At 55.1% G+C, this 27,961-nt stretch overlaps 1 protein-coding gene and 1 long non-coding RNA gene across 2 annotated transcripts; both read right to left on the bottom strand.

Annotated features, from left to right (window-relative positions):
- Positions 1-1,161: 1,161 nt before the first annotated feature.
- UNK (unk zinc finger) lies at positions 1,162-26,136 on the bottom strand. The gene is made up of 16 exons (XM_004709137.2): positions 26,015-26,136; positions 9,833-10,042; positions 9,117-9,293; positions 8,900-9,030; positions 8,437-8,572; positions 7,895-8,012; positions 7,184-7,268; positions 6,021-6,163; positions 5,487-5,687; positions 4,704-4,769; positions 4,249-4,423; positions 3,612-3,713; positions 3,342-3,530; positions 2,886-3,067; positions 2,172-2,429; positions 1,162-1,912 (listed from the first exon to the last, which is right to left on the bottom strand). Exons 1-16 carry the CDS (start codon positions 26,116-26,118, stop codon positions 1,757-1,759), a joined length of 2,433 nt encoding a protein of 810 aa, XP_004709194.1. The 5' UTR covers positions 26,119-26,136; the 3' UTR covers positions 1,162-1,756.
- On the bottom strand, positions 20,205-25,781 carry LOC123522749. Its single transcript, XR_006680971.1, has 4 exons — positions 25,188-25,781; positions 22,202-22,446; positions 21,549-21,648; positions 20,205-20,851 (listed from the first exon to the last, which is right to left on the bottom strand). It is a non-coding gene; the product is annotated as an uncharacterized LOC123522749 (long non-coding RNA).
- Positions 26,137-27,961: the final 1,825 nt, after the last annotated feature.

The following is a 27,961-nucleotide window of genomic DNA, read 5'->3' as shown; positions in this document are numbered from 1 at the left end:
AGCTGCCACTTCTCCCCTGGAAAGAGGCTGTCTGCTCCCAGAGGTATGTAAGTCTTGGAAATCCAAGGGAGTTCTACTCAGCCAGGCAAGGTCACTATGAGACGGAATTGACTCAATGGTGGTTTTGTTTTCCTAAATATCACACTGGAAATAGCAGGCCAGGACTCCTGCAGCACTGTCATCCGCCCCCAGGACCTGGAATGCAGAGCTCCGACTGTCCAGGACCCTGGAGCCCCCTCCACCTTGGAGGGCCTCGGGGACCCCCAGGCCTCTCTTCAGGGCTGATTACCGCCTGGGGCAGGGCCTGGAGTCTTGAGGGCCCCTCCCCAGACCCCCAGGAAACCAGCGACCACCACAAGTTCTTATTTTTATTTCCATTGAGTTTGGAGTTTTGTTGATTTTGCATTTTCGTAAAAAAAGAGAAAGTTTTCATGTAATTCATTGAAAGCCCTTTGGTGCTGAGCCCATCGGGGGCGGGGGGGTGGGGGCTGGGCTAGACCCTTCCCAGCCCCCCTGCTCCAGACACCGGTGCTGGGAGCAGGGTGGCCACCTTCCTCCCACCCTCCCCTCCCCCCATGGCACCTCTCTGTACACAACAATTTAAAAATGGAAGCTAAGACACTGCCTACAGTGGACAGGCCGGCACACACATGCACACAGGCGCCCATCCCAGGCCTGGCCGGGCCGAACCGGACCACAGCTGCACTCAGAGCACCAAGGAATGCGCAAGGGCTTTCCTCCAGGGGCAGGGCGGCACCCCACCCCCACCCCCCACCAATTGCCCTGCTAGCTGCCAAAGGGAGGGGGATAAGGGCCGTGCAAGGAGAGTAGGGACCAGACAGCTGAGGCAGGGAGGGCAGTGCCAGCCTAGTAGGTGGCCTGGGGTGGGGTACAGGGTGAGGACCAAGGGTGGACCCCAAGGTCTCAGGAACCTGAGGGTCAGAACTTTGGGCTTCGCTGCACCTTCCTGGGACCTCAGGCCCAGGTGTCCAGCCCCTGCTGACTTTCCTTAGAATGAAACAGTCATTTGGTAAAAAGCCTAGGACAACAGTTCTCAACCTGTGGGTCGCAACCCCTTTGGGGGTCGAATGACCCTTTCATAGGGGTCGCCTGATTCATAACAGTAGCAAAATTACAGTTATGAAGTAGCAATGAAAATAATTTTATGGTGGTGGTGGGGGGGTCACCACAACACAAGTATATGAAAGGGTTGCGGCACTAGGAAGGTTGAGAACACCGGCCTAGGAGTTCGGCTGGTTCGCCCGAGTGCACACCCCGTACCCTTGAAATCCTGGGGACTCTCACAGCTGGGAGCCGAGTTCTGGAACTGCTCTGCTGCCTCCACCTGCCCTGAAGGTACTCCCACCTTCACCCTAGGCCCTTCCCTGCTCAGGCCCAGAAAGAAGTTAAAAATAGTTAGTTCCTACATAAAAAAGGAGACACAAAACAGATTCCTGGCCAAAGGGCCTGTGGGAGGGGCTTTGTCTCTGCAGGGAGGGAAGTAAAGGGGGAAGGGGCTGCAAAATAGTCTTTTCTTTTAAAAAGTGCTTGGTAAGTCGGTTTTAAAGTGTGTGTCTACATCCATGTACAGATATATACACAGACACTGTTCACACGCTGGCCGCCCACGCATACCCGCACGCACACAATGTATACATATATAGGATCATATACATATACATACATACATATATATATATCTATATATACTTTAAAAAGTCCTAGGGGAGAGCAGGCCAGGCGGCCGGGCGCAGGGTCACGACTGCAGGGGGTGGGCCCGGCCTGGCTGGCAGACGGGGCACTCGCTGCCCTCAGCACACAGCTCACACAGCACGGCGTGTTGGCACGGCAGCACCGCCCGGCTCTGCGCCTGACACTTAAGGCATTTCACCGACTGCAGGTGGAACACGGCCTGTGGGGAGACGGTGTGGTCACTGCCGGCCCAGGGAAAGGCAGAGGGCAGCCTGGGGTCTGGATTGCTCTGGAAGGCTGGCTGGAGTGTGGAGGGCACACAGGAGAAGCCCTCAGGAGGGCAGCTGTCCATGCATGCTCTCCAAGAAGAAGAGGGCCACCCGCAGCTTTCGCCCTCCAGCCCGCTTACCCCCACACTGAGTGACTTCCTTCCCTGGCGGCCCCCCACTCCCCACGGCTGCTGCTGCCCTCTCACTGACCTTGTCCACTTGCTCCAGGTGGGCCCGCAGCTGCTTTTGGAGGGAGTAGAGGGTGGAAAGGGAGAGGGCCTCTAGGTCGGAGAAGGCGGGCAGGGCCAGCGGGTCGGGTCCCGCGTGCAGCTGCTCCAGCTCCTCCTGCAGCTGCTTCACCTGTGCCTCCAGCGCGTCCCGCTGCTCCCGGGCCAGCTCGCACTCGGCGCCCGCCGTGCTGGCCCGCTCACCGGCCTCCTCCGCCTCCTTCTTCCAGGCATCACAGGCCTGTGGGCCAGCACACAGCACCCAGTCAGGAGGGCGCCCCCTGCTCTGAGTCCCCGGAGCACCTGTACGGGGGCGGGGAGGAAGGCTGGCGCTGCCTGCAGAGGTTTCCAGGCAGGCAGTGGGAAGGGTGGGCCTCTGGGCAGTGCCTCAGGGGCAGCTGGACCATGGTGGGGCACATGGTCCACCTCAGAGCCTGGCATTTATGACTTGGGGTCCTGTGAGGGTCACCCCAGAGCCATTCAGAGGGTGATCATGGCCTGGGACCTAACCAGAGGTTGGGCCAGCAGGGTGGGTCCTTCTACCTGTGTGTATGTGTGTGGGGGGGTGGGGGGGTGGCACCCACAGCCGAGTGTCTGCTCCATCCTCCCAGAGCCCCGCCCGCCCCAGGACTGCTGTGTGCCAAGATGGGCCAACTGGATGCCCCACGATGTGGACGCCGGCGGCAGGGGCCAGCACCTGCTTGGCCTGCTTCCAGGACTCCTCCCACTGCTTGATGGTGCCGTTGGCTTCCTCAAGCTCCTGCCGCAGCCGGGCCAGCTCCGCGGCACCGGGCCCGGACAGGAGGGCAGGGGACGAGCCGGGGGAGAAGCTTCCCGAGGCAAAGTGCTCCCAGATGCTGCTGCTCATCCCGTTCAGACCTGCGCCGGGAGGGCGGCGCGTTAGCCCGGCCCGCCCCGCCCGTGACGTCACGGCGCTCCCGCGGGCGTGCACGCTTGCAGCGGGGAGACTAAGGCCGCCGAAGCCAAGCCGTCCAGGGTGGCAGCCAGGGGCTAGTGACGCAGGGACTTAAGTCCTGTCCCTAACTCCTGTCCTCCGCGGCCGCCAGCCCGGGGACACCCTGCGGCGGGAGCAGCCGAGGCTGCTGCTCCGCGCAGGGGTTCCTGTCGGCCTCCTCCGTGGGCCGCCCCTTACCCAGAGATCCATGTGACGCGGAGGTCCCCAAAAATGTGTTTTCTGACTGGCTTAGGTGCCCCTGGGGCTGCTGCAGGAAGTGTGAGGAGAGGCCGACGGGCGGGGACGGGGACGCGGAGTGGAAGGAGGCCGAGCTGCCCAGGGAGCCGGGGATGTTCACAGGGGCCGAGCTCTGCAGCAGGCTGCCGCCTAGAGAAAGGCAGCGAGTGAGGGGCGGCGGCAGGGACCCTGGGAACCCCCGCCCCTGCCTCTGGGGCCACTGCCCAGTACCGATGGTGATGCTGCCTGGGTGAGGCCCCGGGCCGCTATCGAAAGTCTTCTCCAGGGCGGCCACCCCGAACTCGTTCAGGTCCAGGTCGTCCAGGGCCGACTCTGGGGGCAGAGTTAACAGGCTGTGATCTCAGGCCTCCCGGGCGGCTGCACAACCCCCAGGTCCCGGCCTCGCCTCGGTCCCCCCGGCTTCCTGCTCGAGCCCCACTGACCCTTGCCCTCTCCGCCTCCCCATCGGTCTGCAGAACCCAGTCCTAGACAGGGGGTTCCCAGCTATAGCTACTGGGTCTCAGCCCTGAGCCCCCTCTGGGTCTTGGTGCCTACTGCCCTGTGTGTGCTCCACAGGGTCACTGTCCTCAGCTAGCGCGGGACATGTGCCCATCTGCCCAGGACGCAGAGTGTACCCGCCTGACTGCTGAAAGAGGGCAGTGGCATCCAAGGACCAGAACAGCAAGGCTGTCCACTGCACAGGGGGTGGATCCTGCAGCACGGCAGGGAACAATGCTGACTGGCCCCGCCCCACCCCTGGATGCAGCTTCCCTTAGCTCCAAGGGCTGGGCCCGGCGCTCTCCCTCTCCCAGGAGGGCTGGCTGGGGGACGTGTGCTGGCGTGAGTCTCATGCCAGAGGCCTGATTACCTATGACCGACTCTACCGTGTCGCTGGTGGGGTAGAAGGGCAGCGCGTTGGCGTTCATGCCGGGGGCGCTGCTGGGGCCCGCGGGGCTGGGGGGCGTGGCCGCCAAGCTGGAGGTGATGCTAGAAGAGATGCTGGAGGTCAGGGGGCTGCCCACGGGCAGCAGGCCCAGCATGTCCTGCAACGAGAAGCGGTGTGGCTCAGGTGAGCTAGAGACGGCGGGGAGTGGGTGGGAGTGGGGTGGGCAGAGGAGTGCAGAGCAAAAGCTTCAGGAGAGGCTGGGGTTGGAGGTGCTCCCAGGGGTGGGGCAGAAGTGGTGGGCGCCTGCTGCTCTGACCCACTGGAGAGCCAGTCCAGGCCACTCTTCCCTGGACTGTGAGTCGCAGGCTAGGCCCTCACACCCTTAAGTTTCCTGGGGCTCTGCATGGCCTGTTTTAGCAGGTCTGGGTGCTCTGTACCTGTCTGGGCTGCAGCAGGGGCTGCTCTTGACTCCTGGGCTCTAGTGAGTGGGGTTTTAACTTGGCCTGGAGAGGAAAGCAGGTGCACAAGGGGATGGTTAGGGAGGCCCAGTCAGGAGTCCACCTGAGCCTGCCATGACTCAGAGGCTGGAGGTATGGGTTGGGGCCGCCGCACTCAGCTGTGCCCCCCATACTCCCCCTCTGCACACATACCCTCCACTTCCTCCCAAGACCCAGGGGAGCTGTCCCTTTCCTCCCCAGAGCCACAGCCAGTCCCAGAAGGCTTCTGTTCAGCCCAGCTAGGACTCCTCCACCTCCTCTCCAAGGTCCGCCATGCCACCAGGGTGGCACACAACCCAGACATAGACTGCCGTCGTTGAGTGGATTGTGACTTCCAGGGACCTTACAAGGCAGAGCTGAACTGCCTCATAGGTTTCTAAGGCTGTCACCCTTGCAGAAGCAGACGGCCTCCTTTCTCTCCTAGGGAGTGGTTGGTGGGCTCAAACACCCAACTTTGGGGCAGCAGCCCAACACTTCTTCACTGAGCCATCAGGGCTCCCTCCCAGGGCTGCTGTGACACAGAAGCCTGTGGCCGGGCCTCACTATGAGGCTCTGTGGCACTGGCTGAGTCTCGGTGGGGTCGGGGGTCTATCTTCATGGCTCAGTCCTGGGGAGGTTGAGGAGAGGCCTCCTGGTCCCCAGTCACCCTCAGGGCTTTTCCTGCCCACAAGGGGGTGCCCCCGCCCCCCGCAGGTGGGGCATCCTCTGTCCCCTTGTCCTCACCTGGCATTTGAAGTTCTTTAGGTACTCGGCTCCCACCTGGTCCTCCCTCTCAAAGCCAGGGGCCTTCTTATAGCTGCCAGGTGCGAGGCTGGGGTCCCCAGGGAAAACTATGCCCTCCAGGTTGGGGGGCTTCCTGATGGATCCCGGGGGGGAGCCGCAGAGGTTCGACGGGCTAGCCAGACTGCTGTTTCTACAGAGGAGCTGCAGGTGGGAGGGGCAGGTTGGGAGCACAGTGGGGCCGAGGGCAGCCTGCCTGCATGCTCCTCAGAGGGACGGCAAGGGGGCTTGGGCCCACTTCTGTCAGCCACGGGCCAGCAACCACCACCCAGGAACCCTCCTGGGAGATGGCAGCTGGCTTTTTCTCTCCAATCAGCCCCACCCAGGCTGACCACAGAAACTTGGGACACCTCACACACTGGATCCCCATAGGGCAATCAAAAAGCCAGCTTCCCCATACAAGCTAAAAGGGTGGGGGGCCCACCCAACACCCTAAGTCTCATGGGACAAGGCTCTAGGCTCCAGGCTGGCACATACAGTGCTGAGGTCTGGGGCACGAGGGCTGGAGGGGCTCACAGGCCCCGCGTCTCCGGCAGCAGATGGCATGTACAGGACCGGGCCTGGCTGGGTGGGGCTGGACACAGCTGAGGGTGGCTGCAGGTCGTCACTTAGGGGGGGCTCTACAAGAGACAGACAGGGTGTTGGTGGGTTCCCGAGCCAGTGCTGTCCCTCCATACACACAATGGCTGTCTTCAATCGTGAACTTGCAGCCCTCCAGCATGAGCCAGTAAGGTGGCTTTCCCATGGTCATAGAGATGGGGGACAGCCCACCCCCCTTACTTGAGCTAAAGGAGCCCTGGTGGGGCTGTGGGTTAAGTGTTGGGCTGCTAACAAAAGGTTAGCGGTTCAAACCCACCAGCTACTCCTTGAGAAAGATGAGGCCATCTGCTCCCGCCTTGGAAACCCTGTATTGGGCTGCTATGAGCCGGAACCAACTGGAGCTTATGAATCGCTTTTCTGCCACCTCCACCAGGTGGTCCCAGTGGTCTGGCCACCCACCCCACCCCCACCCAAGGACCCTGAGTTTGTGTTTCACTGGACCCCAGGGGACACTGCTGAAAACACAGTCGCGGCCACCCTCACGGAGCACAGTCAAATCCGGCTGCTGAGGGTCAGGGTAATACAACTCTGCACCTGGTGGCTTGTGGGTGGAAAATAGCAGATTCCCAAGACGGTGCCCAGCAGCGAGAGGGAGATGTCTCTGTGAGTGCACACCCCGACGGTGTGCTCCACTAGCATGCTCCAGAGGGATGGCACCGACAGTCACTGGTGCTTTTGCTTTGTGGACCGCGTGCGAGGCTGCCCCGAGTTCTGACTGGGCAGCCCTGCTTGAGAGGCCCCGTGTCGCTCAGGAGGGAAGCTCAGGGTTCGTCAGCAGTGTCTACATGTGTGACCCCTGGGGTAATGGGTGGGACAGGACAAGCCTGGGAGACAGTCCCTGCAGCCTGCATCACAAGACCTTGGGAGTCAAGGGCTTCTTGACCAGTTGCAGAGAGGGGAGGAGAGAGGCACTTCTGGGGGGGATGGGCAGAAGCAGCCCTGCCTGACCAACATCCGTATGACAGCATGTGGCCGTTGGCCTTTCCCGAGGGAGTCCCCGAGCACGGGAGAGGAGGGCGGCGCAACAGGTAACAACGTACGTTCTATGTGGGCAAAGGCGCAGAAGGGTCCGCGGGGACAGCTCCCCGACTGCTGCATGTCATTGCACTTGGTGGATTTGTAGATCTGGGAAGCAGACAGGGAGTTCAGGCGTGGGGCACACCAAGTTCCCTGGTTCCCCTCTCCCACCACCTTCTTCTCCCTGATGGCGAGAATGGCAAGGCAGCCCATGCTGCCACTCCACTTCTTCAAGTGGGCCATGAGACCGCCAGCCCGGCCTGGGCCTCTCACAGGTGCTCAGGGCAGGCCGAATGCAGGAAAAGGGCCGAGATCCCAGGCCCTCCCCCAAAACTCCTCCCGCTGGGCCCCTGGGGTAGGATCTATGCTGGCTCTGACATCTCACCATACTGCCTGCAGCCTCCTAAGGTCTGTCTGTCTCCTCTGGGTGCCCTGGCTTCCGTGGAACCAAGGGCAGGGACAGCCCAGGTCTCCCTGTACCCTGATGAGACCTGGGTACACTGGCTGGGAAGTTCCCGGCCCCCAGGCTACAGTGTGGGCCAGGCAGCTGAAAGGAGCTTGAAAGAGCCCTGCTCTCACTAGCTGGCAAGTGCCTGCCACGGTCCCACACAGAGGCATGTGGTGCAGGCCACCTGGACAACGTGGGCTCAGCCTGCCAAGGGAGGGTGCAAGCCGTCTGGCAGTGCTAGTGAGTCCCTATGCCAGTCGGGGGGTGGGGTGGGGGTGGGGCCCACCTCGGGGTGGAACTGCTGCTCCGTGCGTGTGTGACAGTACTGGCAGGCGTCTCCACTTTCACACCTGCCAGGGTCTCCCCACTCATCTCCATGTTTCACGTTCGGACATGGCGACGACCTGGCCCGCCCAGGACAGAGTGGAGTCAGGTCGAGGCAAGCAGGTGTGGTAAGCCTCTAGGGTAGGCATGGGAGGGGCTGGTGCAGCTTAGGTCCTTGGGGCCCACACTCCTCCAGCCCGGCATTCTCCAGGACACCGCGTGCTCCCCTCCCTCCCAGCAGCCCCCCAGGCAGGGCACGCTTGGTTCTCGCGGCAGACACACAGCCCACCTGCAGCTGGGCCCCCTGAAGGTGCCCCTTCTTTCTGAGCATTCCTGGAGCTGTCTGCACAAGGGCGGCTTCCCACAAGGGAGGACCAGGGCTCCCACCATCCCGCAATCTCCTGATCCCTACCCTATGTGCCCGGACCCTGCCAGCCTGTCTCCCCTGGGCCTGGCCTGGCCTCCAGCTCCCCTGAGCGATCACAGTGGCTGCAGTGTGAGGACCTGTATTTGTGCTTCCGGGGGCCCCTCCGCCGGTCCTTGCTGTTGTGGTAGTAGGGGCAGGCGTAGCCCTGGCGGCACAGCCTCGGGGGCTTCTTGCACGGCTCTGTCTTGTAGTTCCCCAGCACGTAGGCGGTCTCTGCACAGGGGCAGGGGCAGGTGGTGAGATTGACAGGCCAGGGACACTCTTGGGAGGCCAATGCCATGGATGAGACCCAGGAGGGGAGGGAGGGCCCCTGGAGGGTATACCCTTACACAAGTGCACCTGGCCACACATATGCAAACTCATGGGAAGATATGGGGCACCTGGGTGATGGAGGAGGGTGGGGGGCATCTGGGGCAATGCCCCAAAGGGACCTCTGAGTGGCAGGTTGGGGATAGGATGAGACGGGACAGGAGGTGGCTGGAAGCCCCCTCAGCGAGGGTAGGACTGGAGGAGGGCGGGTGGATGGCAACTGACTGTCACCTTGCCACCGAGGCTCCTCACTGAGGCTCTTCTCAATCATGGCATGGCTGGCCGCGCCCGCCGCCGGGCCCTCGACACCGCCTTCCACAGTGCCCTGGCCATTCTGCAGGGCCTCCATAGCCTGGAGCTCCCTGGGAGGAGAGGGCAGGATGGAGTGAGGGCGGCCCCAGAGCTGACTGCTAGCCCTGCCACCTGCTTGGGCAGCCAGCCAGCCCACCTGATGTCGTACAGCGGGGAGCGCAGGTCCTGCGGCCCGTGGGCAAAGGCGCAGTGCAGCCCGTTCTTGGTGCAGTTGCCTTTGGAGTCTGTCTCGTGGATGCAGATACCGGTCTTGTAGTAGCGCAGGTGGTAGCGGCGCTCAGTGTCCCCCGTGGTCCTGTGCAGGAACGGGCACCTGGAACACGGCACAGGGTCACTCAGAGCTGCCCCTGCCCGGAGGACTCGCTGAGCCAGGTCCAGGAGCCCATCACGGAGCCAGACTGCCTCCCTCACCCCCCACCAGGGTAGCTGCCTTGAGGAGATGCCCTCGGGCCCCCCCACCCCAGGTGAGCAGACCAGGGTGAATGCTGTCCACGTCAGCTCAAGTGCTGGTGCGTTGGGGTAGGGGGATGAGCCTAGTGGTGACCACACCACCTGTACAAAGCTGACGCAGTCTACTTGCAAGGTCAACCAGGGTCCCTCAGTGAGGCTCCCAGCCCTGTAGCACCCTCCTGTCACCTGTGAGGGCGCTGTCCATCCTCAGAAACTTGTGTTCAAATATTCAGGGTCAGTAAAAAGCAGTAACTGTCTCTAAACCTCAGCCTTAGGAGGCCTGCATGGGTGGTGTGGGGGTCTGGGTTTCCCACGAGTGGGGAAATCGGAGAGTGCCTCCCACCCCCACCCCGACGAACAACAGGGGCTGAGCTAGGTCGAGGGCGGGCGATGGGCACTCACTCGTCGCCCTCCGGGCAGAGACCCGTGGCCTCGGCGTACTTGGTGCAGTAGACGTCGGGGCTGTAGTTGAAGGTGCCGTCGCGGCGGCGGATGGACCGGCGGCGCCGCTGGTTCACGAAATGCCAGTGGAAGCAGGTGTAGGGCCGGTGCTGCGTGCATTTGTGCTGCACAAAGAGCGGGCACTGCTCTGTGCGGAACTCCTTCAGGTACCTGCACAGAGACCCCGAGAGGGTGAGGCCTCCCAGAAAGACACCTGTCACCAAGTGCCCCCCCAGAGCCCGATCAGGCCCCAAGCCATGCTGCAGGGCAGGGACCCTCCCAGCCAGTGGCCTGCTACATTGGCCAACCGAGCTCTCACGGGGGGCTAGGTTCCGCAGCTCCCCCCGCCCCAGGTGTCCCTGGCCAAACCACTGACAGGCTGAGGGCCGTAGACAAGGGCAGGAAGCACCCCTGCCAGACTTTCTGCGATTTCTCGCCTGCCCAGCCCCACCTGCTGGCTCCCAGGGCCTGGCCTGCCCAGGAGCACAACTGGGCTCTGAGCCGAGGGCCAGGCAGGCTTTGGCCAGCTGAGGGGAGCACTGGGCACCAGTCTCTCTGGACAACCTCCTCCCCAGCAGCCATTCCCTGGACCCTCTGGGGCAGTGGCTCGGGAAGGCATCATGGGGGGCACTGCAGAGCCCCCTGCCCACATGTGCGTCCCTAAGTCTCACCAGCTATACCTGCAGTAGCAGGTGTGTGCTGACTAACCTGGGGATTTGGGGGCTCACCCTTTGTCCTTTTGGCCTCCTGCCAAACTTCATCTCTCTCCCCTCTGCCTTGCATGTAACCAACAAAACACCCCCAAAGCTCCTCTCCCACGCGCCAGACAGTGGAGGACCCCAGACCCACTCCGCCCCTGACAGAACAGGGAATCCATTTTTGTCTACTGTGATCCAGATGGGGGAGGGGACAGCAGTCTGCAGCTCAGTGCAGGCAACAAGCAGCGAGGAGAAAGGTTCCAGAAGGCTCAGAAGCCTGTGTGTAGAAGAGGGGCAGAGGGGACAGCTGACATAAAGCCCCTGGGTCCGGAAGGTGTGAAACCAGTCACAGGACCCACCCACGTGACACTCAGGGCCGTACTTAGTCTGCTTGTAAGGGTGGGGAAGATGTGGGGACAGGCAGCTCACCCCGTGTTCCTTCTGCTGGTGACTCGGGTGGAGCCTGGGTAGGCAGGAAGGATAGCCATCAGGGGCCTGAGGGAGGCTACAAATGCAGCCCTGCCCTTTGAGGAGTGGGAGTACACATGCACACACACACACACACACACACACACACACACACACGGTGTACTTGGGGTGCTCTGGGGACCAGGTGGGGCAGTGTGGAGGAGAAGAGGTGCCAGTGGTGAGGAAGGCAGGGAGGGGTGTGAGGGCTGAGCCCCTCATTCCTATGTGTGTGAGTGGGGTCAGCAGCAGTATGGAAGATGGGTGAGGAAGCGGGGGTTGGGGAGAGATACCTTCCTCTGGTTCCAGGTGCATTCTGGGACACAGGGGGGTGGGGGGCAGAAATCCCAAGGGCTCCTATGGGCCTGATACTCTCCTGTCCCCTTTGTCCTTGGAACACAAAGCCTTTCTCTAAGTGAGCCTTTCCCTGTCGAAGTCCCCAGCTCCTCCCTCCCTGCACAGCACCAACTCAGAGCCTCGGCCAGCAGAGATGAACTGGGAGCGGTGTCTGAGGGTTGGGAGCGGGGCCAGTGTTATCTGCATGTGGGTGGAGCTGTCCCCAGTTTCTGGGAGCAGAGGGCCTCCTCTTGTTCCTCTTGAGCAGCTGGTGGGCTCGAGGCGCTGACCTTCAGGCAATCGGCCCAGCACGGAACCCCCGGTGCCCCGGGTTTAAGCATGACTATGTCCCAGATACTGTGTGGGAGACACTTGTGCTAAAACCTCGGCGTCCACTACAGAGGGATCCGAGATTAGCATTTGCTAAACCTGGCTGCCCTCCAAGCAGGCGGTCTGCTGGGTGTTGGGGGCCTCAGTGGGGAACCAGGAAGAGACTGGAGGTAAAACCTAGGATGGGGGTGAAATCTAGGAGGGGTCATCCTGCACGGGGCACAGTCAGCCTCTTAGAAGAGAGCCCCCTGGCGCTTCAGCTGGCTGGCAGGGACACTTCCCAGTATGGGCAGACTCTGGGACACAGAGTGTCCTGTATGCTCTCCTGTCATCATCCCCACCCCACTGCCCCAGCTGGGGACTTGAACCTGTTGGAGACCCAGTCTCCCTGCTCACTGCACATTCTCCTCCAAGGACTTGGCGGGTTTGCTCCTCACTGTTGAAAAGCCTTCCGCCTTTCCCACTCAGCCCATCAGCCCAGTTGATTCCAGCTGCTCCTGCCCCTCCGCATGGGTTCCCAAACTTACTTGGCCCGTGCCTCATTTTCAGGGGGGGAAAAAGCCTCAGCACCCCCCTACGGACCCACCCCCACCCCATGAAAAGCTTTTGCACTCTAATCTAGCTCACCCTCCAGGATAATGTGCAGGTTTCTGCTCTTTCAGCCCCCTGGGTGGTTGCAGCACCCCCCAGGGGGCCGTCCCACTCACATCAGAAAACAGGGCTTGTAGGGTTCCTGAGGTGGTCAATCTCAAAGGGAGTGGGCAGCCAAAGGGGCTGGGGGGTGGGAATGCAGCCCAATGCCTACCTCCAGCAGCAATAAATAAGCACAGGACTCGGCGGGCTCACACACTTCAATGACCATGAAGATGAAGCAGGGCCGGGCAATATCTCAGAGCCAACTCGACACCCCATAGCATGCCACCACGTAGCCTGGCTCCCCAACCCCACGTTTGGCCCAACATGGGTTCTGGCCACCTTTCTTGACTCCTCTCCATTCCAGTCAGGGAAACAGGAACCAGTGATGGCCAACAAATTGACCTTTAACCTTCCTGCCTTTGCTCACTCAGGCCTCCTGATTTCTCGGGACTCAATTCTGAATGAGACCGCCCCCACCCCCATGCCACCACCTCCAGGTAGGCTTTCTGGACCTCCACTTAACCTATCTTGCACCTACCCCTACCATCTCACCCCAGCCCTTACCCCAGCTAAAAGTGGCCCCCCTTTGAGTGGACAGCCATTTCTTAAAGCCCTCTGTTCAGCATTGAATGTTAATGATGTACATGCTTCTTTCCATTCAAACGAAAGAAAAAAACAACAACCAAAAACCCAAACTCACTGCCCTCAAGTCAATTCCGACTCAGTGACTAAGTCAGAAGTCCCAGGGTAGCAAATGTTTAAGAGACAAGAACAGTGTCTTGAAGAAGTGGGCGGGAGGGTTCCATCCAGGAGCAAGGGCAATGCCAGCTGCCTCCCAAGACTGCCATCCCCACGCAGAGACTGGTAAGTGGGAGGCCCGCTCCCCACAGAACTTGTCCTTGGGCAGGCAGACTGGACTGTCCTGCTCTGACCTCTTAAGGAGTCCCTTCTCTCTCCCCTCCAACTGGCTGCTACCAGGCAATGCAGAGCCCAAAGGGTGGGAGGAAAGCGCTTCCAACATTCCCAGACTGGACTGCAGGTTTTCAGTGGGAGCACACCACTCTCCCTTCCGAGGGCCGACAGCACACGACCTAAGAAACTCACTCTTCATTCAACCAGTCTCGGTGGACCATGGAGGTCCTGGGGACAAAATGAGGGAGACTCCCCAGCCACTGTCCCCCAATCCCCCAAGATAGGATTACCCACACACAGGGCAAGACAGGGAAGACCTACAGTGTCCCTGTAGCAGGTCCCTCTAATCAAGCGACCACTCAGGCCCAGACACCAGAGAGGGCGAGTCTGCCAGTCGAGACCAGGATGAAGGGACCCATAGGGCCTGGGGACACCATGACTGGTCAGAATGCCTTCCACTTGAAATTGAAGCTATTTCTTTTCCTCTTTTAGGACATCATCTTAATTACCCTACTGATGGCTTATTTATAAGTGCATGACCCTTTTATGAAAGCCACTGCACTACCTTTCAAAAAACTGGAAAACTGAAAAGGCAAAAGTCACCTTCAATCGCACCCCTGGCTGTCAGCCTTTTGGTAGGGTTTCTTTCAGTATTGTTACAGATAGTTATAATGTATCACATTGCTCAACTGTTTCACAAGACTATCATACTCTTTCTCCAGAACTTTAAATCAAATACAAGCAGCTACTTTTGAAAAATCTACCAGAGCATAGATTTTTCTGTCATTTTAAAACTACACTAACTCAACTCTAAAAATTAACAAATGTTGGGCTGGCTACGTGATATTCAATCACTTGTCCCATCAAACAAACGGTAGCAAAATCCCATCTCCTATACGGTGGGGTTAATCAAGTGCTACAATGCTACCAGCTCGTTTGCCAAGCTAATCCCACTTCAAATGGTGGCAACCAATTTATCAGTCTGGGTGTCTGTCTTGCTTCAGAAGGGGGAGAATGAGGACTCTAACAAACTGAATAAACAGAAAACTAATCGAGAAAGTGGACATAGGACACGTGGTAACACAGCAAGCTGTGGCTGCTTTGCTGTAGCTGTTTTAATTCACATCTAGTCCCCCGCCTGCTTCTAGAGCCATGCCCAGGGCCCCACCTCTAAGCCCTCATGCAGCCAACAAAGCACACGAGAGCTCTCAGCAAAGTTGTTCTGTGACGAGTCCAGAGAGGCAATGGAGACTTTTTGGATCAAGCAGCAAAATATTACGTAGGCACTTATAAAAAGAGAAAAAAAGCCAAATTTCCACTTTTATTAAGGAAATTCAAAGTAAGTTGATTATAGATCATGTTTACAGTTGTGTTTTCATGGGAATGCATTTGGTGGGGGTGGCATAGCATCTCATCAACTGGGGCTCCCACTCCTCAAAATGGACCCCTTCTGCCGCAACAGGTAAAGCACTCTCCTGGCCAAAGGTCATGGTTCACACTCTTGCCAGATGCTCTGTAGGCGAAAGAGGGGGCTTTCATAAAGATTTACAAGCCCCGGAAACCCGTGGGGGCAGTTCTACACTGTCTCATAGGACCACTCTGAGTCAGAATCGACTCGACGGTGGGTTTACGTTAGGGTTCATCCAAACAGACTGTAAATCCTCCTTTCTTCATGCTTACTGCCGTGAGCTTGTTTCCGCTATGAAAATGTCTTCACACAGAGGAACATACTGTTCAGCCAGAGGGGCTCCGGCTTACAGGGACCCCGTCTGTTAGTACACCTGTGCTCTGTGGGGTTTTCGAGAGCTGATTTTGGGTAGCTAGATCACCAGCTCTTCTTAGGTGCCTCTGGGTGTACTCGGTCCCAATATCTTCCTGTTCACCATGCCTCATCCAGGGACTGATGCTATTGGCCCACGAGATAAGGCTTCAGGGGAGCTTATCTGTTGCTTGGGAGGCAGTTTCAGAATGTCCCTATTGTCCCCACACTTGCCTTTTAATCACTTTCTACCAGAGATAAGGTGGAAACTCCTTAACCCTAGGAGTTTGCAATAGGGAAATTTTCTTTGCATACACCGAAGACCAAAAAAATGCACGCCAAGCCAGGGGAGCCTTGGTAGCTTAATGGTATCCACAGGGCCAGCCATTGGAAACCCCTGGGGGAATGATGGGGCTCCCTCCTCCTGTAGAGCTGCATCTAAGAAATCCATAGGGGTGGTTTTACCCCATCCTACAAGGTTGCTATGAATCAGCATCGACTCAATGGCACTTGAGTTTGGCTTGTTAGAACCAGTGCAGACATGGAAACTTCTCTCCCTAACAGGCTTGCAGGCTTGAATTTCTGACAGTACAGGACATGTACAGAAAGTGGCTGGACATGACTTGTGGAGAGTCATCCCTGCCAAAATGACAGCATCTCTTTTACCCAATGTGACATTGCCTTCACCCAGAAACAGTATCAAGTCTGCAGCCACGGTGAACTTCCAGAGCCATTCAACGTGCTCAGAGAACGGCAAACAACTTTACCATTGCTAGCAGGATAGACGAGGCTTTCGACTCCCATCAAGAGATAGACTAGGAAACTCGCCAGGGCTGTTCTACTTTGTCCTAATGGGTCGCTGTGTGGCAGGGAGTTCTTTGAGTTTGACCACTAAGACACCCATCTGCTGCGAGCAGGCGAGTCAAGATATCCTGCTTCTGTTTCTGTCCAGAACGCAGGGATCCAAGCATGCTCAAGCCCACGAGAGACCAAAGTTGGTGACACTAGTCGGTAACAAGGGGACAAAACGTCCCACAGAGCACCTGCTGATAAGTGACCCACTGAATGATAGGCTCAAGCCCCTTGCCTCTCCCCAAGCCTCGTCAGTCTGTCCACTCATGTGCCCTGCGCCACACCGTCAACCGTGACATTTCAATTAGGTTGGATTCGGTTTCCTTTGTCTTTGCATGTCCTCGCACCTGTCAGCACCTCTATTCCTCGTAGGCCAATTTTGTCACTTTGAGATGCCACAGTACGGAACCATGGTAACCCAAACCCAGGCTGACTCATCAGCACCTTGGGAAACCACACAAAATCATCGGGCTACTTTTCTAATTGCCTGTGGATGTGGTGTCCTGATCTTGTTGCAAAGGCTGGTGGCCTCGAAGGCTCAGATTTTCTGGGGCTGGGCTTCTTGAGCTGCAGCAGTCAACACTAGTCCATCAACTGGGCGTGGGGCAAGGGCTTTCCTCGCTTGGCTAACAGGTCAGCACTCAGAGAGAGGTCCGAGAAGAACATCCACTGTGCCGGTCCGGTCCCTGGTTACACGTTCCCATGTTTCTGACTTCGGCTTTCCTGGCAGCTCAGCCCAGCGAGAGTCACTGCCCAAGAAACCAGCGCTATGCCTCTGACTTGACAGACAGCGAGAGAACCCACCCCCGACGGGAGGACCGCACTGGGGTGGAGAGTGAACAGCAAGCACATGGCGCAGGAAGTCCTGCCCGGAAACAACTGCGTCCCTGGGACATGGAGCACACGCTGCAGCAGGTCTCAATTACATTTCCTTCGGCCGTGTAGCTCCGAGCGGGAATGCGCTCAAGGGGCTCCAACAGAAATTCAGGAAAACTGAAAACTTCGTGTGTCCTGAAATACTCTCCTGATTTGCCGTTTAACCATGAAAACAAACTACAGTACACTGGGAAAGCAGGTGGTGGTTGAATTTGACATCAAGGCCAGAGTCTGTTGACGCGGCTCTACAGGGCTGGCATTCCCCAAAACATCAGACTGCCTTCCAGTGCACGTTTTCCACCACAGTGCCCCCTTGATCTGAACACCCTTCTGCTTTGCTGCCCTGAGGGGTCCCCTGGCCCACCCAATGGTATTGGGTCACCGCCTCTCCCTTGAAACGTTGCACTGTGGGAATTCAGCAGGTGTGGCACTGGCTGCCTTGTTTGGAGCCTCGGGGCTGTAGCCCAAGGCCAGGGCTCGCTGAGGAAAAGCAACAGCATAAAAAGATGTGAGCTGTTAAACAGCAGTTGTCCATGAACCTAGCAAATAAGTCGCCAGATGTTTCTAGAGTTCTCCAGGCAGTTACAAAGCCAGCATGTTCTCTGCTTTCCGTCCATATAACGTCTGCTCAGCCTGTCCCACTCTCTGGGCAATAACATCTAGTCCACTGGCCCCACATGCAGAGCAGAAAAAACACCAATGGGCCAGCTGGTTGGACGGGGCTTTGCTCTGAGGAACAGGCAGAGAACACTCCCAAAGAACCAAAGTCCTTTTTCCATTTCCTCCAAAAGCTAAGGGGTCTTAGGACAAGTTAAACCAAAGGCACATTACACGAACACATGTAAAGTATGTACCACACACAGAGAAATCCTGGGAGGAAAGCTCTCTACTGTTGGTGATTTCACTGGCTGCTATGTCTTTTCATTGCTCACTGTAATGACTTCCAGCATGCATCTCTCTCTCTCTCACACTTTGCTAGCAGTGAAAGAAATCCACGCCGTTAGGGAAAGCTTGGCAGGCAGTCTGCTCTGCTCTAAGATTACACTGGCTGTGTAGCTGTCGGTCCATCTCTTTTAACTGTGGCAGATGTTTGGCCCGTGAGGAACTGTTGAGGATTTGTACCACCTGGCTTTGACACTCTAGAGAACGGTCCCATCACAGATGATGGCCTGTGGAGACAGTGGCAAACCAACAAGGGGGCTGGGGCTGCACCACTGGGCCTGCTGAGGACTTGGTGAATCCCAGCAAGAAGGGAGGACTGACTGACATCAGGTCCATCCAGATGCCCCTCAGCCTGGGAGAAAGGCATGGGCTTGGGTTTACAGCTGGAGGGGCCCGATGGGCTCTCAAGCACCAGGAGGCACCTGTTCGGGTGGGGCGCCTGCATAGTAACCAGCAGCAACCGACACCTTGACAGACTTGCCCACATCCTAAACCCAGCACCAACATTCAACTCCAGGACGGCCGTTCTTGGCTATGTGGATGTCATCTTTTAAACAAATATGAGCCTTATCATGGAAATGGAACCTTGAAACACAGGAGCTGGGCCTGTTTCTAAGTAACTTTTATTGAAATTCACAACAATGTATCAGGATCCTTCAATGCCCAAAGAGGGAGGTGCTACCATGGAAGATTCTGTAATAGCATCCCAAGGACCAAAACGCACTTATCTATGACACTGTTTTATTTAACTTACTGCCTACTGCTTTTCCTCCCTGTAAAATGTTCCTAAAGCCAAATTAGCCAGAGTTTAGTTTGTGGTTTATAAAAAATTCATTTTTAAGTTTCAGAATAAAAGACCTTAACTTGGAGACGATGTCCCTGTCTACAATGTCTGATCATGTGCATATTTCTCCTGCCTGATGGAAATCTTCCAATTCTGAAGAACCAGAGCTACCAGCAGATTCAATATTCATATAGACATAAACATTATGGTTTGACACCAGACATGACCTGGAAACGATAACTTTATAATAACCACACAGGTGGGAGTTATTAAAAAAACTTTTTTAAAAAGGTCGAATAAAACTTAGACACTGACGAACACTTGGATTCTGATAAACTGCTCTATAGCCACGAGGCCTTGGGGTGCACATCTTCTGAGGTGATACAGGGTTACAACAGTCTCCAAACACTGGCGCCTTGACAGTGAGTATTCTTCAGACAGACAGAGAACTTCCGAATGTGTCTGAAACTTCAGGTCAGGCGTTGGTCCTGTAACTGGTCATTAGCCAAAGCGTGGACAGAAAAAGCTTTCTGGCCAGAAGATTTCTCAGAGGCAGTTAACGCACCTTAATGCCCAGACCCATGTACAAGAACCCACAGTCACCTAACTGTAACGTGGGGAGTCACTCGTGGCAAATGGTATTAGCCCACTTCTTGGGGGCTCAGTGGAAATGAGCTGACACCTGTGAGCTGTCCTGGCCCCAAGAACTCACAAGAGCCCCAGATGATACAATGCTGGTGTGCAAACTAGTTTCTGCTGCCCCTTCTTTCTGTAGTTGTCCCCTGCCCTAAGGACCTTAAGAGTTGAAGCTGAGGAGAAAAAGTTTATGTAGGGGCCATTCACCTCACTGTAGAACATAGCTCTTTCTTTTCCCCCTAAATTAGGCAAAACCTTGTCTTTATTCAAAATTTACCTATATTCACTCTGGCACAGCCACCTTAAACACCTTTAGTTTTATGAACATTTTACTATGTCCATCTAGATTACTGTGTTACCTTGTACAACAAAGCATCTGGTCTTCTGAGAGCAGACATAGATGAGTCTTGTTCGAGACAGACTGAGGTGGGGGCTTTACAAAATGTGAGGCCCCGGGAGCACAGCAGCTCAAACTCCCCAATGCTCCTCGGGAGACGGATGCGGCCACCTACTGCTGGGAGGACTCCCAGCCCTGGAGACCTGGTGGAGCAGGTTCCCCTGCCCTGGGGGCTGCTATGAATAGACACTGACCGGTGTGCCGGTGAGCGGGACCGTCAAATTTAGCTCAGATGCAGCTGTAAAGGGCATCCGGCGAAGGTGGCTGAAGGACGCAGTGTAATTGAAAATAAGACTGTTCAAATATTGATGCGGATAATACTTACACGGGGCTAATAAGCACTTTACATAGAGGGGTGCAAGCATCCCTCCTCACCACCTGTTGAGACAGGTGTTCTGGTGTCCTTGGGAAACTGACGGTGAGACGGAAGCCGCCTGCCACGATCAAGATCACACACCTCGTCGTGTGGCAGAGCTGGGCTTCACGCGCCGCAGGCAATCCGGGGCCTGGGCTCTCAGCCAGCGCGGGCTGGCTCTTCACTAGCTTTCAGGGGTCACGCTGACGGAAAAGCAAGGGTCATACCAGCTAAGCCTAAGAGGCTCTTCCCAAGTCGTTTAGAGGACATCAGGGAGCAGGCTTGGGCAGGCCAGAATGACAGCACCGTCTGTGTGAGAAGGCACTACAATAAAAACAGCCAAGTGACATCTTCAGACATGCTAGGGGATGTTTATTTATGGGTTCATTAGCAAGTGTACTCCGGTTAGGGAGTGAAATGTTGCTACTTTGTCCTTCAGGAGAAAACACTGATCTCCAGCTCTTGATAGGTCTGCACAAGTTTGCTCCGGCAGGTCCACTCGTGACAGGCCACCACAAGCCTGCCACGGAGTGACATCAAGGTCAGCTGTAAAGTCCTCATCAAACTTAACAAACGCTTAAGATAAAAAGGAGTACTTGAAATTTCAAGTCATAAAACACCACAACAAGAGTTTTCATCAACTTTCTCTCTGAAGTTTTACGGGCAGGCCACTGTTTTAGGACAGAGGCGTAAAGTTATTTCATCAGAACTTCCAATGGCCATGTGGTACTTTATGTCTCAATAAGAAACAAAACAAATGAGTCCGTGTACGAACACATAAAGCAAATGATCGTAAGAATATGGAAAAGGGGAAACGGTCAATAAGCTCAGACATGACCCAGTGACACTGTCCCAGACCTCAGCATCTTCTTTCTCTCGTAAATAGATTGAGCCACCAACAGGAGAAAGGTCACCTCACAGAGAACGCTATGAGATTTTAAGTTGCTAGACTCCTTTCCATCTTCTCCTCCTCAGCTCGATACTGCTGTCAAACTCTACACACTGGCAAAGAAAAAAGGAGTGAAAGTTGAGGGATCTTATAGGAGAATAATAAAAACCCTTGTGATTATTTGAACTAAGGCAGTACAGCCTAAACCACATGGCTGGTCCTCCAAGAAAGACCCCATGTGAGCCTCAAGACCCTCGCACTACACTTCAAGAACAGAACTGGTTACTGCTTAGCAGGGCAGCACCCTCTCCCACCTCCCACCCCCAGATGTCAACAGGGCTCATTGGAACAATTCACGAGAGCCAATCTGCTTGTTCATTTTAAATCTTGAGACAATTTAGGGCACAACTACCAACCACTTGCGAGTCTCAAACGTGCTGAGAGCAAGTATTTCTTATCTCAAAAAGCACCCCTGCAGAGCTACCTGGGGTGGGGGTGGGGGGCAGCCCCCCGAGACTGACCAGAGTGCTGAGCCATGTGAGCGAAGGCTGGAACGGGATGGCCAAGAGCTTTACGCAAACTGCAGGCGGGCCCCCACTGAGCCTGGCTGCTGAGCCCTGGGGACCGCAGGCCTCCCTCTCCAGTAGGAAGGGCTTATCTGTACGGTGGTTGTTCTCTAGCCTTTTGTTTACAAGTGACCCTTTACAGTGTGCGCTGCAGTGTATTGTAGGACATAATCACCAAGTTGCGCAACCATCACTCCTAGCTAATTCCAGACCATTTCCCTTAGCCCACAGAGAAACCCCGTACCTATTACCATAGCATCGTTTCACCCATACTTTCTCCAGAGCTCTCTGCTGCCCAGGCAGGTATGTCAAGATGGCTGGCTTGGGGCGAATCTACAGAGCATCTATATAGTGAGAAAACAAGAAAGCTATGTTGTCTGGAAGGAGACTAAGCTCAAATTCTTAGCATTTTTTTAGCAATTAGGCTAATGCAGTGTCTAAATATTAATTGAGAACAGCAGGCAAACTCACATTCAACATCCATCTTCACATAACACATTAGCGTGCCCCAAATTCATCCAAGAGGTTCAAAGAAGGGAAGAGAATCTACTAGGATTAGCTATTAACGGTTCACACTTGTAATTTCAAAACACTACTACTATCCTCCTTTAGTTTCAAGCATAGCTAGATTTAAAAAATAACAAAAAGCTTGATCAACTCTTGCCCGGTTTGGTAAACAGTCGCTAGATCAATGCACCATTTAAGGTATTGTGGCTTTCAAGGCAGTCTGAGTCCCATCACTCTTTAGACCAAGGCTCTCTCCCCATGAGGAAGACTTCGAGGGTCTGCAAAGGTCAGGCCAGCCTGGCTGCAGGTGTGTGCGCCTCAGCCAGTGGCAGAGATCTAGTGACCTAAGCGTGCTCAGGGCTTCTACAACACACAGGAAGGAGGCCTCACCTTCAGGCGTCAGGGTGTGGAGAGCGGGAGGAGGAAGTCCACGAGGGTGTCTTGCTTTTGTGCACTTATCTGAGGTGCTATGTCCAGAAGGCGCTCCTTCCTAGCGTGTGCCCAAGACGGATTGCGCTAAGTGTGGTGCTCTCAGAGGTGTCACCAGTAAGTCAGTCTTTGGAGGTTGACAGAAGCCATCAGGCAAAGCAGATGCATGTGGATTGTGGGGCAGCCTTCTTTAGTATCTAACATAGCTGGATCAAAACACAAAATCTTAACCATTAAGCAAATCTCAACTTCGTTAGTTTAGATTATAGCAAATACCAACTAGGCGCTCAACTTTAAGACTACTCTTAGCCCGGGGTGCTGTCACATAGAGTAATGGCCATTTTGTGGCCTGGATGGAGTGCCCCCGGGGAGCCCTTCATTTCTGTCCTGGAAGAAAATTCCCTTTCTTTGATCAACAAGTGGATGAGATACAAAATAAATGTTTATGGACACTTCCCCTCATCCTCACTGGGGTTGCTAAGTAACGCTTCCAATAACTTCTGGTGCGCAACACATGCTGTGCTCTACTGTTTACAGTGTCACGGCAACCTGCAATGATCACTTTAAGTACAGGTTCATTTCCTAGATTTCCCCAAACACAATCAGATGCAATCAAGTAACGTTCATGGCACTCACGTTGTGTATACACAAATTTTCTTCAGAATCGCTATCTGTGGAAGCACTGCTTTGCTATCCTTGTTTAGAGTCTCAGGAAATAGTCAAGTTAAACGGATGGTGGTGTAAATGAGGCTGTAATGAGCAAGATATCATAAGCCTAGCAAGGAAGGAAGCATATTTCCTACCTAAAGGAAATTATCTGGTTGCCAGAAATCTCCAAAAATTTCTGTGAATTTCATTTTCTTTTTAAGGGGAGTAAATAGCCTGAGGATCAACTGCAATTGCAGGAATTGAAAAACAATGTAATGTCTCGGGGTATACTCCCTCTTAAGGGATCAAACTCTATAGATGGCAGTTTTTCTGTGACCTTCCTCCCATTGTAAACTTTTAATATGTCATGCAACAAAACCCCAAACATTTGCTAAACTCAGAGGTATAGTTCTAGGTGTTCTCATTCTACAGTGAGTTATAAAAGTCCTATCATATACCAGGTGGACTTTCTCTGAAGAGAGCTGGGTTAAACTCCGTTTTTGTCTAACAAAAAGCCAAGAGTTCATCTAGCTCTTGTGTTGTCAGATTATTAATGCATACATATAATCATCTGACTGCTACTCGGAGCTGTATAAGGGAGAGAAGTCAGATAGGAGTTGAGGGTTTCCTAAGAGGGTGTAGGCCGCAGGCCTAGCTCAAGTGCCTGCCACAACCGGTTTGCTTCAAGCAAGTTAAAATACCGTAAAAGCAAGATTGTTCAAGAGTTGAGGAGAAAATGCCATCAAAACCATTTCTCCTTCCAGCTGTGTCGTGAATAATCCATCCTCTTGGCTTAGGAACAGGAAGGCTCCAACTCCAATACTTGGGTTGTGGCACAAGAGTAAAGGACAAGAACCGCAGGCAAACATCCCAGAAGGCAAGTTTGGCCTTTGGTGGAGTCAGCTGTGTTTTCCAGCCTTGTCTGCCATTATGGGTGAGAAACAACGACAACACCAGCTTCTGCCAGGCTACTGCACACCACATCCTCTCTGATCTCTAAAACCCACAAATGCCATGCAGTTCATGTGCGCCCAAGTCCACTTTTATGACAGGTGGGGAAAAAAATGCAGCCTTCCTTAAAAGAGGTCTACATTCTGTACTCAACAATGTGTTCGGTGCAGTAGATTCAGACCATGTTCAGACTGGAGCCAGTTCTGCTTTTGGGGAGAATGGACAAAAAAAAAAACATGCTCAGCAGCTCCAAATTTTATTGATTGAAGTCAAAATCAAAATGTTCCTGCTGCCCCAACAACAGATGGGCTCACCACCAAAAATAAAATACTGGAGCCACCAAACAGGTGCCACTGTCTGTATCCTCCTGCTCCTCAGACCTGAGATGGCCAGAGCATGGATGCTTTCCAGATGCCCACAGCTTCCGAATGCCCGTCTACAAAGGCAGGCAATGGACACCTGGCTCTGATGTTGGAGGAGAAAGAGATAAGAACAACAAAAAACACAGAGATGAGCAAAACTGAGAGGAATGCCTACACCTCCATCAAGCTTGGTCATTTCATCGACTCCCGTTGGTTTGCTGAGACCTGGGGAATCGAAAGATGGCTTTCAAACACAGCAACACTGAGTTGGCTTGCTCCATCTGCCAATTCCAAAATGACCAGAAGGCCGGTCCAATTACAGATGCCGTGGTTTGAATACCACGGTCACTGGTAAACACAGGTTGCTAAAAATGAGATTCACACAACTCAAAAGGTGAGGCAGATTTTTCTGAAATCCCTGCCACCTTTCCAAATCAGCATGGCACAGCTGCTCCGGCAAGACATCATTCAACTCGCCCTTCTCAAAACTAAAACCATGTCCCGAAACCAATCAAAGGGCTGCGGAAATGGCCAGCAAACAACAGCACATCAACCAGATAGTCAACAGTTGAGTCGGCCTCCCCCGGCGCCTCCCGCCAACCACCAGTCAAGGAAAAGCCTCCACGGATTTTGGTCAGTGGCAGAGAGAGGGGCCTCCAGAGAAACCAATACAGTTCCTACAATCGATGCCCCAATTCCACAATGGCTTTTCTGATGGCCACACTGGTGTAGGTGATGTCAACCAAGAGAACCCTCTTCCTGACTCCTTTTTCAGTTCTCTCCTACAGACGCTTCCTGCTCTTGGCTCGCCAGCTGGCATCCTGGGGGTGTTAGGCCCACAGGTTCCACAAGCCCCAGCGGGTCTGAGGGGCAGTCGGTCGGGGGTCCTCCTCTACTCCTCACTCGGGAACCCCCCATGGAGATGAGGTGCCCACGAACATCAGGGGAAAGGGCACACCAGCTTTTGCTCTAACAAGAGGGCTCACCACTTTTTTCTTTTCTTTCTCCCACCACGCCGGGCTCCGTGAGTTATCGTGCTTGAAGAGAATATCGAGTTGGGGGAAACAAAATACGGAGACCTATACTTGGACTCCGGTAGATTGCCCAAGGAAGCGCTTTTCCATCTTCTGGGCTCTCCAAGTGTTAGCCACGGGGGCTCCCTCGGACCCCTCATTTCAGGGGCCTGCGGGCACACTCGGAACCCCCATTGCTCTAGGGGACCCCTGACGTCGGGTCGGGCCAAATGAGTCCCTGTGGGGTGGCGCCCTGTGATTCTCTTTGCTTATCAGTCATCTGTTGGAAGCGAACCTAAGCCAGGTGGCTACCACCGACGCCGACATCCGGGCCTTCGGGACACAAAAGGCCGCCTGGGCACATTACGCGCGGGGTCTCCCGACAGGCCGTCGCGCTCCCCGTCAGGAAGCGGAGGCTCGACGGCGGGCGGCTGTCGCACTCATCTCGGTCGTCTCCCGGAATGGCCAGGCCCCCCAAATGCCCGCTCCTGTGGCTTTCTGGTCGGAGGCACGGCTAGGCCTCGAGAGCCCGCCCTAACGTGTGAGCGCTCCACACCCCAGCTCCCGCCTGCCCCACTCGGCGGCCGGCCCCGTGTTTCCCGCCCGCAGCCCGACCCGAGGTTGGTGGCAGTTGGAGGTGGTTGGGACCGGCCCCAGCAGGTGGGAACCGGGCTGGGCCGGGCCGGAGGAGGAAGGGGGGGGGAGGGAGACGCCGCCTCGCGCTCTCCCTGCGCGCGTGACTCACGCTGGCCGCTGACGTCAGGCGTGCGCGCGCGGCGGGAGGGGGGCGCTCTACGTACGTGTAGTGCTGCGGTTTCTCGGGCTGCGCCTGCAGCACCTGAGCGGTAGCGGCCGGGGGCGCCGAGGAAGCTGCGGAGCCGCCGGGCCCGGGGCCCTTCGACATGGTCCTGTCTTCCTGTCTCTTCGCCGCTCCCCTTTTATTATTCAGTCTGCGCGGTCCGCGCCGAGGACCCAGCGCGCCTGCGCCGCGCCACGAGAACGTGAAGACCCCCCGCACCACAGCAAGGGCTGCTGGGAGTTGTGGTCCGCCGCCGAGCTGGAATTTTACCGTCGGCAGAGGGTTGCTGCCAAAGGAAAAGACCACAATACCCAGGGATCGGTGCGCATGGTGCCCCGGATGCTGAGGTTCCGCGACGGCTTCTGGGGATTGCAGTCCGGTCGCATCTTCTTACCCGCGCACTTCAGCAGCGGAGTCTTAAGGAGCCGTGGTTGTTTATTGGTTAAGTGCGTGGCTACTAGTAGAAAGGTTGACGGTTCGGTTACACCAGAGGGAGAACTATATGGCAGTCTACCTTGGAAATATTTAGGATTGCTATTATGAGTCGGAACTGACTAGACAGCAATGGGTTTGGGATTTTGGTTTTGTTTGTTTTTGTTTAGGGTAGCCATTTCTTGAAACTACAGCTCACGTAATTGACAGCAGCCCAGGAGCTAAAGATGCCCTGACAACTTAGGTGAAATAGTTCAAGTGTAATTTCACTGCTAGTGAAGAACTAATTACCTGGCATTATTGAGCTTCTTACTGGGAACTGCTTGGCTGTTTTAAAGCCAGCTCAGAGCAATGCCTCAAGCAATAAAAGACCGTTATTGTCCCTAATTAGCTGTGGGCCTTTGTACTAGAGGACCACTCCACCCCACCCCCTTCTCTTTTTCCCTGCAGAAGGACTACCTGGGAACCTGCTGGAGGGCAGCATGAAACGGCTTTCTTTGCTAAGGAAGTAGTTCTCTACAATTACCACTTTGCTGCGCCTTCTCTGAGGCGCTCAGTAAGCTTTGCTGCTGCGTGCTGTCCAGTGGGTTTTTGATTCGGTAGTGGCCTCATGAGACTGAGTAGAACTGCCTCGTAGGGGGTTCTAAGTTGTCATCTTTATGGGAGGAGCCCTAGTGCAGTGCCTAAGGTGGTTGGAATCAGCCCATTGCTCCGTGGGAGAAAAATGTAGCCGTGTGTTTCCATAAAAATTGATACCATAGAAATCCTATGGGGCAGTACTGCTCGGTCTTAATAGGGTCCCTATGAGTCAGAATCCCCTAAATCTTTGAGGTTAAGATCTTTGAGGCGAACCAGTTTGGTTCATCTTTGTGGAAGCAGACCGCCAGGTCTTGTCCCCTTCCCTGGGGAGCATCGGAGTTCGAGCTCCCAAACTTTCGATTACTAGCTGAACTCATCCATCAGCCTTTCCTAATCCTGAAACTGCAACTCCACAGCTTGAGTCTGTTCTCAGGTCAGCACCTGACCTGACCATCTTGTTTCCAGTACATCAGGAGCCAAGGATGAATTTAATCTGCCTCTAGTAGAGGCTCAGGTACCCACGCTGGCAAACTGCAAGCAGGCTGCAAAGCCTTCCAGTGGTGGTCAGACGAAGGGCAGATGTGTGAGTGGGTGTGGCTTACCCTTCTCTGGAGACCAGCCTCTCTGTGAAAAGAATGTGCCTTCCCCTCCCCACTTCCTGCCAGCCTGTCAAGTGGATTCTTCATTTTGTGGCCTTCGTAGTATAAAGCCAGCAGCCCCCAACCTAGCCACCTGATTCCGTGAGCCTTCAAAAACCTTTGAATCGAAAATTGTTTGTGGTAATGATTGTACAGCTCTTCTTGGTATGATTGAACTATTGTATGATATGTGGATGAAATGCCAATAAAACTTTTTTTTTCTTTTAAAAGCTTTAAAAAATTATTTTATGAACATGTTTGACTTTTCATATTGACTCTGTTACAAATACACCATTTTC

The sequence above is a fragment of the Echinops telfairi genome, unplaced genomic scaffold, assembly GCF_000313985.2.
Source record: "Echinops telfairi isolate 266 unplaced genomic scaffold, ASM31398v2 ScPeMD7_7458;HRSCAF=8496, whole genome shotgun sequence".
In the NCBI taxonomy this organism is placed as follows: domain Eukaryota; kingdom Metazoa; phylum Chordata; class Mammalia; order Afrosoricida; family Tenrecidae; genus Echinops; species Echinops telfairi.
Note: the sequence above shows the minus strand (reverse complement) of the source record. Positions and strands in the feature narration are given on the sequence as shown.

Excerpts from the sequence above, each read along its gene's own strand:
- UNK (XM_004709137.2), bottom strand. The coding sequence starts at position 26,118 with ATGTCGAAGGGCCCCGGGCCCGGCGGCTCCGCAGCTTCCTCGGCGCCC. Across the intron at positions 10,043-26,014 it reads GAGAAACCGCAGCACTACAC|GTACCTGAAGGAGTTCCGCA; the intron begins GTACGTAGAGCG and ends GTCTCTGTGCAG. Across the intron at positions 3,714-4,248 it reads CACGGTAGAGTCGGTCATAG|AGTCGGCCCTGGACGACCTG; the intron begins GTAATCAGGCCT and ends CTCTGCCCCCAG.